The sequence below is a fragment of the Harpegnathos saltator genome, unplaced genomic scaffold (assembly GCF_003227715.2).
Source record: "Harpegnathos saltator strain DR-91 unplaced genomic scaffold, Hsal_v8.6 scaffold58, whole genome shotgun sequence".
In the NCBI taxonomy this organism is placed as follows: domain Eukaryota; kingdom Metazoa; phylum Arthropoda; class Insecta; order Hymenoptera; family Formicidae; genus Harpegnathos; species Harpegnathos saltator.
The window spans coordinates 1,475,381-1,493,849 of NW_020230404.1; the positions used below are offsets into that span (position 1 = coordinate 1,475,381).

At 44.7% G+C, this 18,469-nt stretch overlaps 1 protein-coding gene across 1 annotated transcript in view; it reads right to left on the reverse strand.

Moving 5' to 3' along the window:
- The window catches only part of NLG-4 (neuroligin 4), a 248,452-nt gene that overhangs the window by 77,016 nt on the left and 152,967 nt on the right, over positions 1-18,469 (reverse strand). The window contains exons 5-8 of the mRNA XM_011141664.3: positions 13,208-13,561; positions 7,838-8,147; positions 6,692-6,899; positions 5,544-5,798 (exon numbers count right to left, since the gene is read on the reverse strand). Of these exons, the coding sequence (XP_011139966.1) occupies positions 5,544-5,798; positions 6,692-6,899; positions 7,838-8,147; positions 13,208-13,561 (1,127 nt within the window). The remainder of the gene's footprint in view (positions 1-5,543; positions 5,799-6,691; positions 6,900-7,837; positions 8,148-13,207; positions 13,562-18,469) is intronic.

The following is an 18,469-nucleotide window of genomic DNA, read 5'->3' on the forward strand; positions in this document are numbered from 1 at the left end:
ACGCTTCACGTGGAGGGAAAGTGTGTTTTAAGATATGCAGAGCTTTGGGGGCAAATTTTCTTGTCGCGGTAATACCTTTTTCCTGCTCTCACAGTCGCTTTCAACTCACCTTCGCCTATCTTCGTTTCCTTCCTTCCTTGCCATCAAGCTCTTTTTGGAGACGAGCGGTAGAGCAGAGAGACAGAGAAAGAGAGAGGGAGAGAGGAGGAGAGCTGTGCAAAGCAGGGTCTTATTCTCATTTTCCTCGCGCGAAATGGAGAAATTGCAATCACGACGAGTGGCGCGATAGAAACGGAGAACCCCTTTCAGTTTCAGTTTCGTTTTTCTCCATCCATTTTATTTCTTTCTTCATCGACGCATCGATCTCTTGCCGTCAAGAGAAACTAAAATGCCGATTTTAGCTGAATGCAATTGTGCGATCAAGTTCCGCTGCAAAAATGACGAATAATCACTGCGGCAACACAGGTGTGTCAGGGGCAACTTTCTCCCAGCGTCTCGCAAAACTGGCGATTGTTTATTGAGCGCAAGCTCTCCCATGGTGTTATGTTCACATAATATTGCCGTAGAATGCGATTTTTATAAGAGTTACTTTGCTCATAGGAGCTGACGAACAGAGTAAAACGCGGAGGCCGAACATTCGAAAGCATTGCACGACATTCGATCCTGCTTGATCTCCGTTTCGATTTTGATGTTTGATACTTAATTATGTTCTTCCAATTTGAAACAGTAGTGTAAAAATGGTTCGAAATCCGAGAGGAGAGAAATACGAGAATTGTACAATTCGCAGATAAATTGACGTCCCGACCAGACGAAGATACGATTACAGTTACCACGGTAATCCTCACCGCGGGTTTACGTATTTTCCGTCGGACGGCAAGCGAGCCCCGCTGAAGGAAATTGTTCGCAATCGAGTTACAGCATAAGGGAACCTTTTAAAAGAATCCACGAGGAGCGTAGTGTCCTTGAATGGACGAGCTGGCGCGCGAGCTGATAGATTTTAAATGTCGGCTTCGCAAATCCTCCGCGTATCGATGGGTCCTTGCAAATCCCCCAACGATCCTTGGGATGAATTTCGTTCGCGCCGGGCGGCATCGATCGCGACCCACCCGCAAAGTCCGTTTTCACTTTGTCGCTAAATTACAAGCTGTTTCCTCAAGCGGCGTGGTCCACGAATTCGAGAAAAACTACTTCCTCCTCTTCTTTCCGTATTGTCTAGTTTTCTCTGCGTCCGCGAGCAAGGCGGAGAAGTTTCAACTCGCGCGAAACACGACGCCACCGTGCGCGGCTTTCCTCGATGATTTCGTGGCAGTTTTTGCCGTGCTCGAATCGGGAATTATTCAAATCCTTCTCGTTCTTTTCGACGTGTTCGCTACTGCGCTTCTTCCACCGCAAAGATTTTCTCGGATTATTTCAGTTTTTATGCAATTATGTGAAATGTAGACCCTGTTTATGCGAACGTGGAAGGAAAAATTACTGCTATCACGCACGTGTGACAGTGGCTTCTCGTGAGAAATTGATGTGTCACATAAGTATGACGCCCCGGTGGAGCGAACGTTTGAAGGATTACAGATGGGAGAGATGGGTGCCAGTTAGAAATGTCCGCGACGCCGAGCTTCGGTCGCCGAAATGTTCGGACTCGCGAATTTTGGCACGGACAGGCGGCTTCACGCGTGCTCGGACAGCCGTTTGTAATCATTGCCGGGATTTCTCGTCGTGGGAATGATGTTATTGCAAAATCCGTTTATGCCGGCCAACACAGGACGACGCAGTTTCTCGCGTTTATGTGTGTGTAAACCGAGTTATGAAAAGACGCCGCGTCGGTTGTCTGCCTGTAAGGCGAGGAATTGCTGGCAAACGCGAAAAAGTAGGAAAACTGCATTGTGGGCAAACGCGATGTTGCGCATATGGCGCGCGTGACGTGACTGGGATATTCCCCTGTGCCGCTCGCACATCGACAGGATCTCTCTCGTGTCCTTTGGCCTACGTACGCGCCCGCCATATCGTTATGAACAGACTAGCGGATGTGATCGAGTTTTGAAACCGTAGTACGATCGCTCGACGATCGACCAAAGACATCTTTCTCCTTTGCCCTCCCCCTCCTCCTCTCTCTATTTTTCTCCTTTTCTCCTCTCTCTCTCTCTCTCTCTCTCTTCTTTCTTTTGATTTCGGCCGTCAAGAAGTCTGATTAGTTCTCAACGCGTAATAAGATGGAAATCGACGAGGCGGCCTGATAAACCGATCGATTTGCTTTCAGCAAAAAATTTTAGCGAAAATTGAAGTAGAATTGAAGTCGTAGTGGCGGCCGTGTTCGGCGGCGACTGCAAACGACGCGATACCGCCCCGACGTCTTTATTATATTCGATGTACGTGCGTCGACTCCATCGTAAATCGAATCTCCCCATTATCTTCAGCGACGGCATTGTGGTGCGTCGCCGTCTTAAAAGAGGATTTTCCCCGTAGCCGAGAGGGAAATGAGTGTCGCAGGATGCGCGAGTTTTTCCCCTGTCCGCTTCTTCGCTGCCCGGGCTGTCCTTATTATTCCACTTTAATGTTAAATAACGTAAGCGAACGGGCGCACAACTCTGCGCGGCGTGCGTTTTTAATCCTAAAACGTTGAACAAGTTAATAAAGAATAAAGTGTCGCTGTGCTGACAGCTAATCTCGCGCTCCACGACCGCTACATCGACTACGCGAGTGCGCATTTATATCGACACGAAATACGGCTAGCCGGCGAAATTCGCAAGCTCGATGGAGAAAGATTTTGTCCTGGTGTTATCGATTCCCCTCTCGAAATGGCTCGAGGCAAAATATTTATTTTAACGTAAAGAAAAGAGAAGAGAGGGAGGGAGGAGACGAGCCGCGGGAGAGAAAGGGATGTGGCGCAGATATTGTAGCAACTGTGCAAACACAAAGTTACGCTTCCTTTCTCGCGCGCGAATCTTTTTCTCATTCGTCATTTGAGGAACGTCTATCTGTGAGGTAAATGAATTGCTGCATTAGTAAAACACATGAATTTCTCATGATGTATCATGACGGGACACATCCTGTGGAAGAAGGTTATCCGATTCAATTCATAGGTAATGCTCGCGACGAACGTAGTCACGCGATCGTGGTGGTGGTGCTTGAAATATTGCCAAGCCGCGACTATTTATTCGGAATAATTATGGATGCAACCGAGAGACGCGAGGGAGGAGAGACGCGAGGATTCGTTTTGCGATAGCAAACAACGAGGGAGACGCGTCCCGCGAGATAAAGGCAGGATGTTAGACGCCCCCCCCCTCTTCCTACCCGGCTCGGAACGGCATCACAAACAGCGAAAGCAGTCGCGCGCGCGCGACATTCTCGCGATTCGACTGATTATTCTACCGACGCGATCTCTGTACATATTTACACGACGGAGTTTCCTCAGAACTTGGCAAGTCAAACATCAGCCATCCAGTCGCTAATCGACCACCCGTTGATCGATCATCGATTTCACTGAACGACGCAACCCCGCGACGGATTTGTCCGGAAGCACGGGGCCGGGATTTATTGCGCGAATAGACTCGCGTCTTTCTCTCTCTCTCTCTCTCTCTCTCTCTCTCGCCAACTGACCGTAATCGTCTGTAGATCATTGCACACGTGATGCAACGAGAACGGAAGCGAAGAAGAAGGTTGATAAATTGCGACTCGCGTAAATGCGCAGTCTTGCTCTGATTTTATCGCGGGTAGGAAGAATTGCGCGCGAGTCGGGAGGGAGATAACGAGAGAAGTGAAAATGTTACATTACGAGCGTTAAAATGCGAGTTCTTTTTCGAAGAGAAACCAATTCAAACGCAGAGACATGACGCGGCGAGAAATGACAAATGTGCGGGAGTCTTAACGCGTAGTTGTACATTGCCGGTTGACAGACATTTGTTTTGATTATTTTATGGTCATCGTCGTATCTCGTCAGATGTGTGTGATTTTGATTATTGTGAGATCATGAATTTTATCGTCGGACGATGCACTTCCGATAAGAGGAAAATTGTGTCGATATCAAATCTGTTCTTATCAGTCTCTGTAACTTGTATGTTCGTTAATTAATCGTTCACTACAATACACTGCTCCAAGACTCCTACTTGCCATTTATTTAAAATGTTATCGGTGAATTTTGAGATCAGGATCAAGAGTCGACTCAATGTTTCCTTTTATTTCTTCGCGCTGGTGACAAACTTTATCACTTGACGACGAGATAGTCGGACGAATGGTGGAATGTTTGTCTGTGATAATGAGCAAATTTAACAATTCGTTTGCCGGAAGTGGCGCAAAATTCATGCGACATTCCTTGATCTAGGGTAGAAGTAATCCGACACACGCGCGCATGCCTGCTTTCTGACCAGGAGCCCTGCATCCGTGCTGATAATGGGCGCTGTCGCGGCGTATCGCGGTCGAGAACAATAATGTGACACCGCGCACGTTATAACGTAATCTGTGCATAATTGAACATAAACACGCCAATAATTTGGGCGGATTCTCGCAGATGAACGTGGGTGGAGAGACAGAAGGAAAACAGTCGTGACGCGTTTATATGAGAATATACGTCGCGCGCCAACGACGAGCGAATAATTGCTTTGTTGTAACTTGCGTCCTGACGGGGCCGCAGATGATGAAGCCAAGCACCCACGGGGCCGGCAAGCTTCGCTATTTTGATGACGGCTGGTGGGACGCGATTGAAGGACCCACCGCAAGAGCGGTGGAGCGAGTATGTAATTGGATGCTGTTACATGAACGTTACTTAATCTATCAAGTAGTTGTCCGAAGTAATCCAAGAGTTCACGCGAAATCCCACGACCTACTTCGACGACATTCCTCCGTCCGTCTCGTGTTTCATGCATTAATTGGGCAGAAGCCGAAGGCAGAAAGAGGTCGAAGGATTCTCTAAATTTCCTCGGGTGAAATTTCGTTTCAAACGAGCGAGAAAGTTCGCTCGAAGCGATAGCGAAAACATCATGCGAAATGACGAAAGAGATTAATCCGTACGAATGAAAATTTCAACCGGGAGAGTGAATTTGCATTATCGGCTCTCCGTCCGTCCTACAACTGATCTCTTTCGGACACAGGCACACAAACACAATTACGCATTATTATTCTCTAAACTCCCCGGAATAAAATCTCACTTAAAACGAGCGAGGACATCCGCTCGAAGTGACAGAGTAAATACCGCCTCTCGAAATCACAAGAGTAAATGTTTAACTCAAACTTCGAGGATAGACTCTTAGTTCGTACAAGAGACTCTCAATCGATTGGGCTGAATTTGTTACCAAATGACGGCGAAGTACATCCGACTCAATTCTCAGTCTCAGACGAAAATATCCTTTCGACGATTCAAGGTGGAAAAATTTTCATTTTGAGCGAAGTGTCACTCGACGTCGAGTGACTCGGTTGTTAATTCACTTTTCGAGTGGAATTTTTACCCGAGGAGATTTAAAGAATATATTCGTTGGTCCTTTCTCTTCTCTTATTGATTCTTGATCGGCGTCGAGTCTTGATCGCTCTTATACTTTGTATCTGATTTCACTTACCTGGGGGTAATCACCGTCCTTCATCTGATAATCAAACACGTAGAAATAAGTCTTGGGCATAGGCTCTTTCTCGCTGTCGGGGATCGGCGCGATATGGGGATTATTCGGCTTTTTGGTGTGCCTGAGGGTGAAGAGATCTCCGGTTTGCACCAGCGGGGCTACGAATTGCGCGTCGCTCAGCGCCTGTACACACGCGTCTTTTGTGTTGACGGGATGCTGTACCGTTCGCTCCCAGTCGGTATACTCATTCACGACCTGTAAAAAAAGAGGGACAAGTTCCAAATCTATCAGCTGCGCCGTGTGATAGAAATGTCAAAAGTGACGGATTTGAATGCCGCGCTCGGGATTCCCCTTCTCGGCTGATTAAAGTTGTGCACTCCCGGAAGTAATATTCTGCCGCTCGATTTGATTCCTAACCGTGAGATAAAATGCAAAATCCGAGATACCCGGGAAAAGAAGAAAGCGATCTCCAATCAGCGTTAAGTTGCCGCGCTTCTAGAAGCCCCAATCAGCAAAATCCGCGGGAAAAAAGTCCGAGTGACTTTCGCGTAGCGAGTGTCGCTCTTGTTTCCGCTTATATGGTGACATAGAATAATAAGCAGCCCGTTGCCCGACAGCACAATGGCTCCCCTATTGCGCTCGTAAAAACGCATTGCCATGACTGTAATCATTTAATTGACCATAATCATTAAGTAATGTCTGGCGTGTGTCGCTTCTGGCACGGACCGATAACGCGCCGGCCAAATGGAATTGCGTCGTCGCGTATTTCGACAAAACGCTACGCTCGCGATTCAATCGTTGTGTGGAACGTAACAATTATATCCCGCGATAAATTCTGCGCGCATGCGACGATACACGCGTCGCGCAAATATGCGCGGTATGTTGCGTATCGCTGGCGATGGCGACAAATGTAATTCATTTTTGTTGCGGAAATCGCTGCGAATTTTCCGCTCTTTGAAGCTTCTCCGCCGAAACCGAATGTATCGAATCGAAATGTCAATTTTCAGACTCTCGCGATCGGGAAATATAATAAATGCTTTGATTAAAGATTTAGGATCCTTTGAGATCCAAAGGCGGATACAAAGGTCGAATTTGACGAGATTAAGGAAATTTTTATTTTTTTTTTTAGTCAAAGAACAACGACTCACCGTGTAAAATATTTCGGTGAGATGATAAACGTAGGCGTTTCGGACGTACGTGCGGATGATCCTGTCCCTCCTTTCCCCCTCGAATCCTTGCAAGACATCCTTCTCCGCGAATTTCCACAGAGCCTCGCTCGTAGTTACGCCGAACAACAGGTCGTACTTATTGTTGCTCGTAATGGGTGCGCCGTGTTCAGCTTTTTTCGGAAGGGGGCTGAAGTCAAGCGAACGGGAATGTCGTGCAATTGATCGATTGTCAGTTTCAATATTAGCTTCTAATCATGTTACAGCCAACAACGTCTAATAAATAGAACAGCTCCAAAAGCACTGACAAGTGCTGAAATCGAGAATGTCGGCGAGGCAAACTTGTCGGGAAATGCAACTTGCTCGGAAATAAAGACGATAACGCGACCTCGTGCTACGGTTTCCAAGCATGAGCGTAGCGCGATCTTCGATTGTAAGTATGCTAATGACGCTGTAAGGTCGGGTCGGGTCGTTTACAATCGCGTTAATGAACCACGTTAATGTTCGCGGTGGAACTGGCTCGTTTAGCTCCCACTTTCCATTTAACGAGAAAACTCCGGGATCCGTCAGACGGAAGACGGAAGGCGGAATTATTGTGAGAGCCGACGTTAAGTACGAGATCCTGCTTCCCCTTCCCTCCCCCCTCTAAGCAAGAAAGCAAAGCCAGGCCCGGAAGTGCACACATCAAAATAACTTTTCCACCGCTTCACGGATTTCCTTTGCAGCCGCGAAAGAAAATGTAGAAATATACGCCGCATTACCATAAAACTCTATTAAGCCAGCTCTACCGGAATCCAAGGATTTCCCTCTCCTTCCCTCGTTTCCTCACTGTCTTCAGGTTTCATCCTTTTTCCCCATTTAGACTGTGACCGTATCCAAAATGGCGCCGAGAATCCGCAAGGTCAAACGTACACGATCGCTTTTCTTTATCTCAAATTGGCGAATAAATTTAGCAGTGCGAAATGGCCGCAAGGGCTACTCGAGAAAGGTTCATCTCATCATTTGATGAACATATCGCTCTAAAAAGATCGCAAAAATAGCCTATTCCTCTAAAAAAGGTCGCAAAATGGAAAACTAAAAGTTCTCAAATTAATGAATGCTAATATCTCGAATCTATTCGATACTCACCCGAATCCTTGAAATTCGGGACCCAGGTAGGACAGAAGGTCCTTTTGAAAGTCTGGCTTGATAACAACACCGTCGACACTCGGGCCAAATGCACTAAGAAACGTCGGCGGTTGAATGTCAACTTGTATCAGCTCTTCCAGGCTGCTCTCTCTCAGACAATCGACTATTAACTCATTGTCTTTGAGGAGATCATCGGGAATAGAGCAGTTGACAGCTTTAGCCAGTTTCAAAGCGTAGGACACTGGATCCTCCACCACTGCCCAGGATGAAAGGGCACTGCCGGATAATAGTATGGCACGCTTGAATAAACCTGTAAATAGAAAAGATGTTTTAACATCGTATGTTTTCGAAATTTTTATCATGTTTTCGAGGTCGAAAATTGTATTCGATCGATACATTTAGTGGTCAAGCTGTGTATTTAGCAATCCTGAAAGACAAATAAAAAATTGCCCTTAAAGAGGAGGACGACATTTGTAACTTTTAATTTCCACTTTATTGCCTCAGAAAACAAACGCTTTTGATTTTTGAAATGGGATTGGGAAAGGAAAACAGTTGCATCTTTGACCGAGTAAAATTCCTTTGTCCGGAACGTTATTCTATAATAAAGGACCGCGTCACACGTCTGGATCGAATCTTTGCTAAAATGCATGCGAAAAAACGCGAATATTTCTATTTTTGAGAATAGTAGAAAAGAAGAACGACAACATGTTTCATCGATAAAGGAATTATTCTCTCTCGAGAAAATGTGCCTGATGGACCGGAAGATCTACTCCTATTTCTTAAAATGACACACCGGGAGTAAGATATTTCACGATAAAGAGGTTATTTTCACAAACGGGTTTCTCACACTCGATTGGAGAACCGACGGGTAATCTAATTATTATTTACTTAGCCCTAAATGGACAAGGCGGGATGAAGATGGATATCGATTTGTATGACAGATACTAAGATACATTTGTGAAGATGGAGAGATAGATTTGAATGTGTATGAAGTTATCGTGATCAGCGAAGCAAAAAGCCGAAGTGAAGCATATTGGTGGAAGAATTCAAAGTCGCGGATCCTTGAATTTTATGTCTGGAATTCTTCTTGAATATTGTAGTTCTCAGATGTCATTCGATAGACACGAAAAGCGAATGAAGTTTGACAAGAGACAAAGAGCAAGACCGTTATTTTCTCTTTTGTTTTCGCTTCTTTTCGAGATCTAGAGATTTTCGATTCCTTGATTTTTAACCCGATATTAGTAATTTTTAATTAACAATAAGTTTCCTCGGTTCATGTGACTATTTGATTATTGAATTTATAAAACACAGCGAAAACAGCGAACGCAGTTGAAGTGTTATATTTAATTCTGGGAAGGACAAAACGATTATGACGGTATTATACGAGCGGATTGTTTGAGGAGGAAATTATGCCAACGAAAATGGCGGATGGACGAAAGCTACGTTACTCGTTACTCTCAGTAAGGAAAGAAAGACAAATCAAAGTTATTCTCGAATCCCGAAGAAAGATAGCCGCCGGATCATAATTATCCAAGAAAAGAATCTTTCTTACGCGAACTTGCATAGATATTATTTGATGAAGAAGAATGAAATGCTTGTTTTTATACCTCGAGACAATAATTTGTAATCTTTATTTCCTGCTCATTAAATTTCATTAATCACTTAATAATTATATTATAAACGCAGCGTTTAGATAAAAATTAATTTCCTCTAATGCACGTCCCAGTTATATAAAATATTTTTATATAACACCTCTTTTCTCCCTCCGCACACACACACACACACACACACACACAATTTTATATTTATAAAATTTAATTATAAAAATATGTAATATTGAATTATCTTAATTATAATAAAATGAAAAAAAGTTATTTCTCCAATAATTGAGAAATCTTTTAAATTAAATTTTTTAATATCTACAATTAAATTGGATAAATAATATCTTGTTCCAAATATTTGGTTTCTTTCAAGAAATACAACGTCTGCTTTGTACGAAATTTTTTTTCGAGATAACGAATATTATCTTTTTTAAAGATTATTTTTTCGAAAGATGAAGCTTTTCTAATTTTTCGATTGAAGCAATTTATTAGTGAAATTAATGTGTGTGTGAAAGAGAGAGAAGGAAGAAAGAGAAAAGAACACGAAAGAGGAAAAGAAAGAAAAAAAATTAGGAAAAGTTTATAAAAGTCAAAGGAAACAACAGGACGCTGCCGTTTCTCGAGATTGGCGCTTTGGAAAAATGGAATTCTCATTTCTGTCTTCGGTGATATGGGAATGAATGAAGCAGAGTCAGGAAGGCGAGAGAACACTTGAGCATGCCAGGATCTTTTCTGATCGGGGGTCTTGTCCCGGGCAAACAAATAAAAAAGGAGGGGAAACGGTACTCTTTCTATCGCAAGATGAACGAGTTCTTTCTATCGCAGGAGAACGAGCATGAAACGATAGAATCTGCGGATAACCCGAATTCCATTGGGCGAGAAGAATTTTATGATATTAGCGTTAAGAAAAGACAGCAACATTGGCTCGTCGATTAATCACGACAAAAAAGATACAAACCGAATACTCTTCAATATGACGATGAAAATTAATACAGAAATCTAGAGATATTTCATTCAATGCGATTTTCACTTTCAAGTCTGTAATCATAAAAATTTTCGTCCTTGCGATCACTTTTTTCTTTTTTGCGAAAAGCGGTACAACGACCGTAGACACATTCCTTGTTCACGCGATCAGCTCGAGTAATTTCTGCTCCTCGCCCTGATACGGTGAAGAAGGATTCTTCAATTAATGAAATCGAGGAATTCAAGGAGAAATGTAAAACAGCCGCGTCGGATAAAAAGCGGAACGAGGAAAAAACTTCCCATCTCGGACACGCGTGGATAACTGTGCTCTCCTCATAAGGGAGGAAAGTATTTTCCAATAGCGCCTACGACGGAGGTAACGCCGGTAGGAAAAGGCGATATTTCACGCACATAATATCACGAGCGAAGGAGCGAGAACCGGAGCGAGAGAATAAAAAGAGAGGAACGCGAAGAAAGAGACATAGAAAGAGAGAGAGAGAGAGAGAAAGAGAGGGGGGAGGGGGAGGGGAGAACAAGGAGAGGGAGAGAAAAAGGGTCGGAGGGGTTTCCTCTTATCCTCTTAGCCGTGTCCATCCGCGGAGGGACTTGAGGGAGGCTGTTAAGCGACGAACGTTAACCGTGAACACGACCACGAAGATGGCCCACTGCTGCCACTGCTGCTGCCGTTGCTGCTGCTGCTGTTGGATGAAGATATAAAGGGGGACAGCCAATATCCACGGCAATGTGTTACCACGCCGATCCGCGCGTGTTCGTCCTCGAAAATACCGCGAACCCTGCAAAATGGCGAAAGGAATAGCGCGAGAGGACGAAGGGAGGGAGAGGAGATGGGTGATCCGATATATACGGAGAAAGAAATTTCGAGCTGATATTCTTGCTGGTTTGAGCTATTTCTCCTTTCTGAATTCCTTCTTCCTTTCTTTTGTCCTCGAATGAGGAATGCGTTATGAAGATAGCGTGGTGATTCCTGCGACAGACGGTGTCTCTCGCGCGCGCTCGCGTGACAGAGAGTGAGAGAGAGAGAGAGAGAGAGAGAGAGAGAGAGAGAGAGAGGGAACGGTGAAGATGCTCTTTGACGAGAAGAGATACTTCGCGGTGGTCGGGTCTTGAGGTTTTCAGCAATTTGCTCCTAAGAATCCATAGGAAATCTTTGCATTTTTCGCGATAGTCGCGTTAATTTTTCTATGTAATATAATATGCAGGAGATCGATGTACTTGTACATCCGGTATGTGAATGTAATGAGGAAAAGAGAGGATGCGTCTCTCTCTCTCCCTCTCTCTTTCTCTCTCTTTCTCCTTCTATCTTGATGTTCCTAGATTTTGAGTCGGAAAAATCGCAAAACGTATAATGACGTGCCGAGGAAGTTGGTCACATCGTTGCTGTCTCGAGACCATAGATTTCTCTCGTTTCATCGCGGAAAAGTTGCACGGAATTGTTGCGGAGACGAGCTTCGATACGAACACGCGCGTAAAGTCGTTGCGCCCCATCCTCGAAGATCTCGTTAGCGAATTCGCTCGCGAATCGATAGATCGACGTGAATTCCTCCGAGCTCTTCTCGAGTTGTTCGTGAAGAAGCCGCTTCAGACGCGGAAAGTGGCAAGCTCTTTTCTACTCTTGTATTTGCGAATGCCTAATTGGCGCAATAGGTAATTAAGCAGCGTAAAATAACACGCTGTAACGAAGCTCGTGTAAAACTTGCTACTGCTCTTCAATTATGTGTAATGCGAAAACGCTTTTAATCATTTACGAGACACGCGAGTGCAACGTGTTCTCTGAATAATTGCGAGCGCGCTATGGCGGCGAACGATTCAGAAATTTCGACCGCCCCTGTTCCCGGGGAAATTAACAACGCCCGGCTGAATTTTGCGATTCGCGGCTACAGCCGCTTGTAGTGGTACAGCCGCTGTATTGTGGTTTTTCCAACTTCGCCATCTGTTATTTTATACAACTCGATAGTTGCGCCCGATATTGTGACGACCGAATTTCGTGCATCGAAAGCACAGTGCTGCAAAATGGTCGAAGTTGCGCGAGTCTGGGATTAATTATAACGACCCTGAGCGAAACTTCAAACTCCCAACAGACGATATTGGTATTGTAATTTAATAATACCAACGGATACGGATCATGAGTAAATTATGAATTAGCGGGTTTTCTTTGAGTACAAGACAATCGGAAAATCATGCAGAGGGAGGTAATTTTTTTTTTCTAACAAGAAGCAACGAGATATTCCTCACCGATATTGATGGGCTTTGCATTGCTTATAGTAAAGTAGTTTTAAAAAGGTTCGATTTTGCACAATAATTTTATCGTGTACAAATGAATTTGAAGTAAAATTCTGTAATTCTTATTATGAGGGTTTTGAACATGAAGACAATAATAGCGACTGTGTATTGGAAAATATGACACACTTGACAGTTGAAACGCATCATTGAAAACTATATTTAATTACTAATTAGGCAACACGAGATTTTTGTAACTGAATCAACCTATGTAGCTCACAATTTCGAAGATTTTCACTCACTGTCGCTTTCGACACCTACTTTCTCACTTTCTCACTTTCGCTGAATTTATAATTTTCTCAAACGCTCTCGAGTAGTTTCAGTCCCTAAATGTATAAATAAAGTGATCAAGCGATACGAGATACGCGTCTCTGTCGATCGTTCAAGCCCAAAGTCTGCTAAAACTCGCCAAGTGATCTTTGCCGATCCCTACGTGTACCTTTTCCGTACGTCTTGTGAATAAAACGCAGGGTCGAACGCTTTGAAACGCTCGAAGTCGCGTACTCACCCCGAATAACGGTGGGACTGATGGCGAGAAAGTGTACGCAAGCGGCCCCGGTGCCTTGGCCCATGAGGGTAACGTTCTCGGGATCCCCGCCGAACAGGGCGATATGCTGCTGGACCCAGTGCAAGGCGGCAATTTGATCCATGAGCCCGTAATTCGCGACTCTCGCCTTGGTCTGCGGCGCCACGTTGGCATTCAGGAAGCCGAGCACGCCCAGCCGGTAGTTCATGGTGACGATCACTTGGTCGGTGTAGCTAGCCAGGACGCTGCCGTCGTAGGGGTTTCCGCTGCCCCAGTCGTAGCTCTCGCCGTGAATGTACAGCAACACCGGATGCTTCCTGCCGCCCTCCGCCATGCCTGCGACACAAAGGGATCGCGTCGCGACGCGTCGTTTCAGTTCCTCTTTTGCCAGCGCCGAGCCGAGCCCAGGCGACAAAGACGACGACGACGACGCCGTTGTTGTCCGCGCCGTCGTCTTTGTCGCGGAACACGAGCCGTCGTCTACCTGCCGAAGCGGCTTGCGTCCGGACACGGCTCGGCATTGTCCCGTGTTCCGGCCGAAATGAGGGGCCGCGAGGGGGGTGTCGGGAGATCATCGAGGCTCTTTCAGTTGCCGAGCGGTGTAAATGGACGTGTGACAATTTCGCGCGGAAAACCCGCGTGCGCGCGCGCGCGCGAGAGAGAGAGAGAGAGAGAGAGAGAGAGAGAGAGAGAGAGAGAGAATCTCTGTACGAAGGTGCGATGTCGCAGTCGTTATATGGGATTCGTTCGAGCCGTAAGAAAAAGAAGATATGCGCGGAGATACTTCTCCGCTTGGCTGAAAAGTGCATCCCCAGCTAGTTGCGAGACGTTCGGGATAGATGAAGTGACAGAATTTTCCAACGGCACGCTGAGATCTCTCTCAGACGTGCAGTGGATTGCGGGAGATTGTGAACTATTTGATATATTACGTATTATTTCGCTCTAGATTCCTCTAGGATATGAAGACTTGACTATCGGTATGAGGAATGAGACGCGAAATTATCGAGCTGTAAAATTACAGAGAGCGCGCTCGCGTATGTCGTTACCTGCCGGGGCAACGGCTGCGTAGAAATACTCGTTCCTTTAAAAATAGGCGGAGAAAGAAATTTGAGCCGTCTAATAAAAATTATTTACCGCCCGCGTGAGCGTTTTAATTCTTGGGAAAGAAGTGCACACGCGGCACGGAAAAATCTGTCGTGCTTTTTGTACCCACGGTTGTTTACCCGACCACCAATTTTTCAAGCAAGTCGACTTCTCTGCCCCGAACTTCCAGCGGGAAGTCAGAAATCTAAAATATCCAGCTTTTACAGGACTCTGCCCGCGGTTTTTAATGGCCTTTGCCTTGTATTTCTCTTTTTCGTCGGGCTGAAATTCTTCGGAAAACTCCTCAAGTACTTCCCCATCCCCTTCTCCCCTTCTCTTTTCGTTCTCTCCTCTTCTGTGCTTCTGCCCTTTCTTCCACCGATAGCGAGTTTCTATACGGCGGGACATACGCGGTCAACATTACGTTTTGTTTCGACAAGGGCTACTTCTGTCTCCACTTTTCAGACCGTAACGACGAGAGACGAGAAAGCGCGTTGAAGTGATGTAGAGTAAACGGCACGTCTATATGAGCGATAAGAGACGCCTTCGAAATCCCGAAGGAGAGCCACGACTTGTAGGTGTTCGCGGTGAAGATCTCACTTCTGCGATCAGTACACGACTCTCGGGATATCACATGCTTCGGTTGGTGGAAATTTCACTTTCCGGCATAGGGCGGCTTTCTTAGCAATAATAAATTAATTTTCCGACAACATTATCAGGTGCACCTTACCGGCAGCCTACTCAAAGCTTGTCCCGCTTTTAACTCGCTCACCGATCCTCCTTTCACGCGACAGCGGAGATATCCTTCGAATTTCTGTCTTTTTTCACAGTTAAATCTTGATCCTCGCCGGCTTTCTGTCTCGGTATTGGCACAGGTCGAGATCCGCGGAGATTTTTTTCCACCCGGCTCATCGTCCGACCGCTCTGATCCTCCCTCTCGCGCCCACCCCCTAGTCCCCTTCGAAATTATCTCAGAATCTTAATCAGGTAAGTCCTCCGTCGCAAAGTACTTCGCAAGTTAGCGGCGTATTTGCCGAGACTTTTTATTCGGATTAATGCAGATCCATTTTAGTTTCGTCTTTCCTTCCCGCGCGCGAGCACACATAGTCGTATATATATATATCTACACACACACACACACACACACGCGCGCGCGCGCGCGATACCTTGACGATGCGGTAACGGGGACAAGCTGCGCACAAAAAGGGTTTCATACATTTTTACGATCGTCCCGGGACAGAGGGTTAAGGCACGATTGAGAGAGAGATAATTGGTCGGGCCATATCCATTCTTCACTCGATGTTACAGCATTATCTTCTGGCTCGTGAGACGAAGTAAGAAAAGGACGCAGACCTACGGACTCTTTTTCTCTCTCTCTCTCTCTCTCTCTCTCTCTCTCTCTCTCTCTCTCTCTCGTAATCTTAAACCGTTAATTCCCGGCGTCGCGTCGCAGCGCGGCACTCTGTGCGCGTGTACACGTCGTTGTTCTCGAAGTTATTTGAGACGCTCAGCGTCCGAATTTGCCTAATCTGACGGAGCCTGAAATCACAGCAAACAAAGTTGTTTCCGGTAGATTTCAAGTTCAACACGCGATTGGACTTTCTGTTCGAGGATATTGCAACATTGTATATGCATAGCACGATTGATATGCATGGATCTATCGAATCGAAGTAATAATTAAGTAGTATTTGTGATTTTCCGATTACAATACGAGTTAGAAACGAGTACGGAGGGGAATATTACTCGTTGTGCGGGAAATTAGAAATTAATTATTTTATAAATAAACAAATATATATATATATCGCAACAATCAACGGTTTATCGCAGTTTCATCAAAGCGTTAACAGGTTCGAGCGGTTCGGTGTTTCCTCAAAAATCGAATCCTTCGAATTTCCGTTAGATATGGCGGGGAATCGATGCTTAGTGGGGCGCGCATTAATCGAGGCAAACTGCAGATAAATTCGACGATTAAATGAATGAGCCGTCGCATTCGAGCGTTTCGAAATGGCCGGAATGCGAAAATATTTAACGCCGAAAGTCGATATTACAACGGGAGCTCTCTCTGCGTTCGCGGGAATACTCAATAAATCCCGTTCGGAAAATAGATTATCGTGATAGGTCATCAGCGAGATTTCTCACGACACACAGCATTCGTATCGAAATTTATCCGTCCTCTCGCGCTCGCGCTCTCGCCGCGTTCGATCCGTGATAACAACAGCGAGCATCAAACACGCCTGAAATAGTTTAAACTAATCTTGTTCCCTGTACGCTTCATATAATATGCATTAATACATGTTAATTAGCGTTGCCAGATGAGTTGATATTAACAAGCGCCAATAAACGGCGACGCGCGCTCCAATGCTGACCTTCAATGATATTTTATTATTTTTCGATGTGCGATACATCACTGGTGCATTTTTTTTTTGCTGACCATTCGTACGACCGGGCGTAAAAATAATTAAATAATTCTAGATTTGCGGACGTGCGTAAAAGCCATCGGAATTCAAAAGTTTGAATTGAATAAAACACATGGGAAATTCATCTGCGAGAATCACCTAATAGCTTGATAGATTTTAATTACACAGTTCACCCGCAGATCAATCAATTTTTATCTTTGTAGGACACAAAAATGAGATTTATATATACTCGCACACACATATATACATATATTTACATACATATGTACATATGCATACATATATTATATTAAAACTAATGAAACAGCTATGAAAATTTCGACTATATAGTCGAAATTTTCACAGTTATTTTATTATTCATTGCGTGCTATTTGCGCAAAATTCATTGTATTCATTGAAATAGTTTCGCGTGTTTACACATCCGTATGCAGCCGAAATATGCATGACGGCAATTCACGGAAACGCCCAGGCAACACATCTTTCTGCGATGTAGAAAAAACATAGTAATCCTAATTTAAAAGTCAAAGAGCTAATTTGTTGATGCAACACAATACAATGCCACACGGCCGGCTATTTTTGCGATGACGTTATTCGTTCATCATCGGAAATCCGATTACTCGTTCCCGCTGTAGTTTGCGCTCTCGCAAGGGTATCATTTTTACCTCGTTATCGTGACGATCGCAATGCAAAGCCCAATTTACACCCGTTCGCCATTAATCATCGTTGTATCCTGTATAAACTGTATAAACTGTATAAACTAATCTGTGAATAAGAAAAATTGCAAGTGTCAGAGGCTCGGTTTAGATATGAGGAGAAATAACGAAAAGAGATGAAACGAGACTTTTATACGTGGACTAATTTCCGCGCGTTCGCACCTTTGCCGGTGGTACTTTTCGCGCGAGGAAATCTTTCCTTCTGACTTCTGGACATTTTCCCAGAAGCTTCAGGTAGTGTGACTGCTACATCGCTTGATGGATGAGGTAATTCTTAAAGGCGAAGCGTGTAAGATGTGTATAACGCGAATCAATTATTTGACGATATTTCAGGAAATTGCACGACTGTAACTCGGCGAGAAACCAGCCAGCCAGCCAGCCAGCCAGCCAGCCAGCCAGCAGGCGGCTCCCGTAACTTTATCGTGCACGACTCGTTATGCACAAACAGAATCAAAAGTACTTAATTATATCGCGAACTGCGCAGCACAAACTGCAACGGGTATAATCTGCACATAATGCACAGTACGCGAAAGCAAATTAATTACTCCGTTCGTCGCAATACCGTCGGCAAGTATACAGAGCACAGGCGCAAGGACCGGGCTTGACCATGTTAGATTGTCGTTAAGTCCTAACGACAATTAATTTCGTATAACTTTGCGTGCGTTACCTCCTCCCCTCTCCCCGTTATCTTCGCCGAGTAGCCGTTTTGTCTAATTTAAATGTCGCATTAAAAAATGAAAAAAAAGAGAAAATATGGAGAAAAGGAGAGAATTATCGCGTCGACTTTTATCAGATCAAATTTTATTTCAATCCGAGCGGTATGACGTTTCAATCCAATTGCATTTCAGATTTATCTTCATAATTCATCCGCATGCGTCGAAAAAGTTACGTTTATTGAATTAACGAGAGCGCGACTTTGGAAATGATAGGGAAAATTACAAAAAAAAATGGAAAGTAAAAGAGATGGATTATGAAGCTCGAAATAATAAAGGCTCTCGCAAATTAATTTACCTCACGGGCTGAAGTTTACT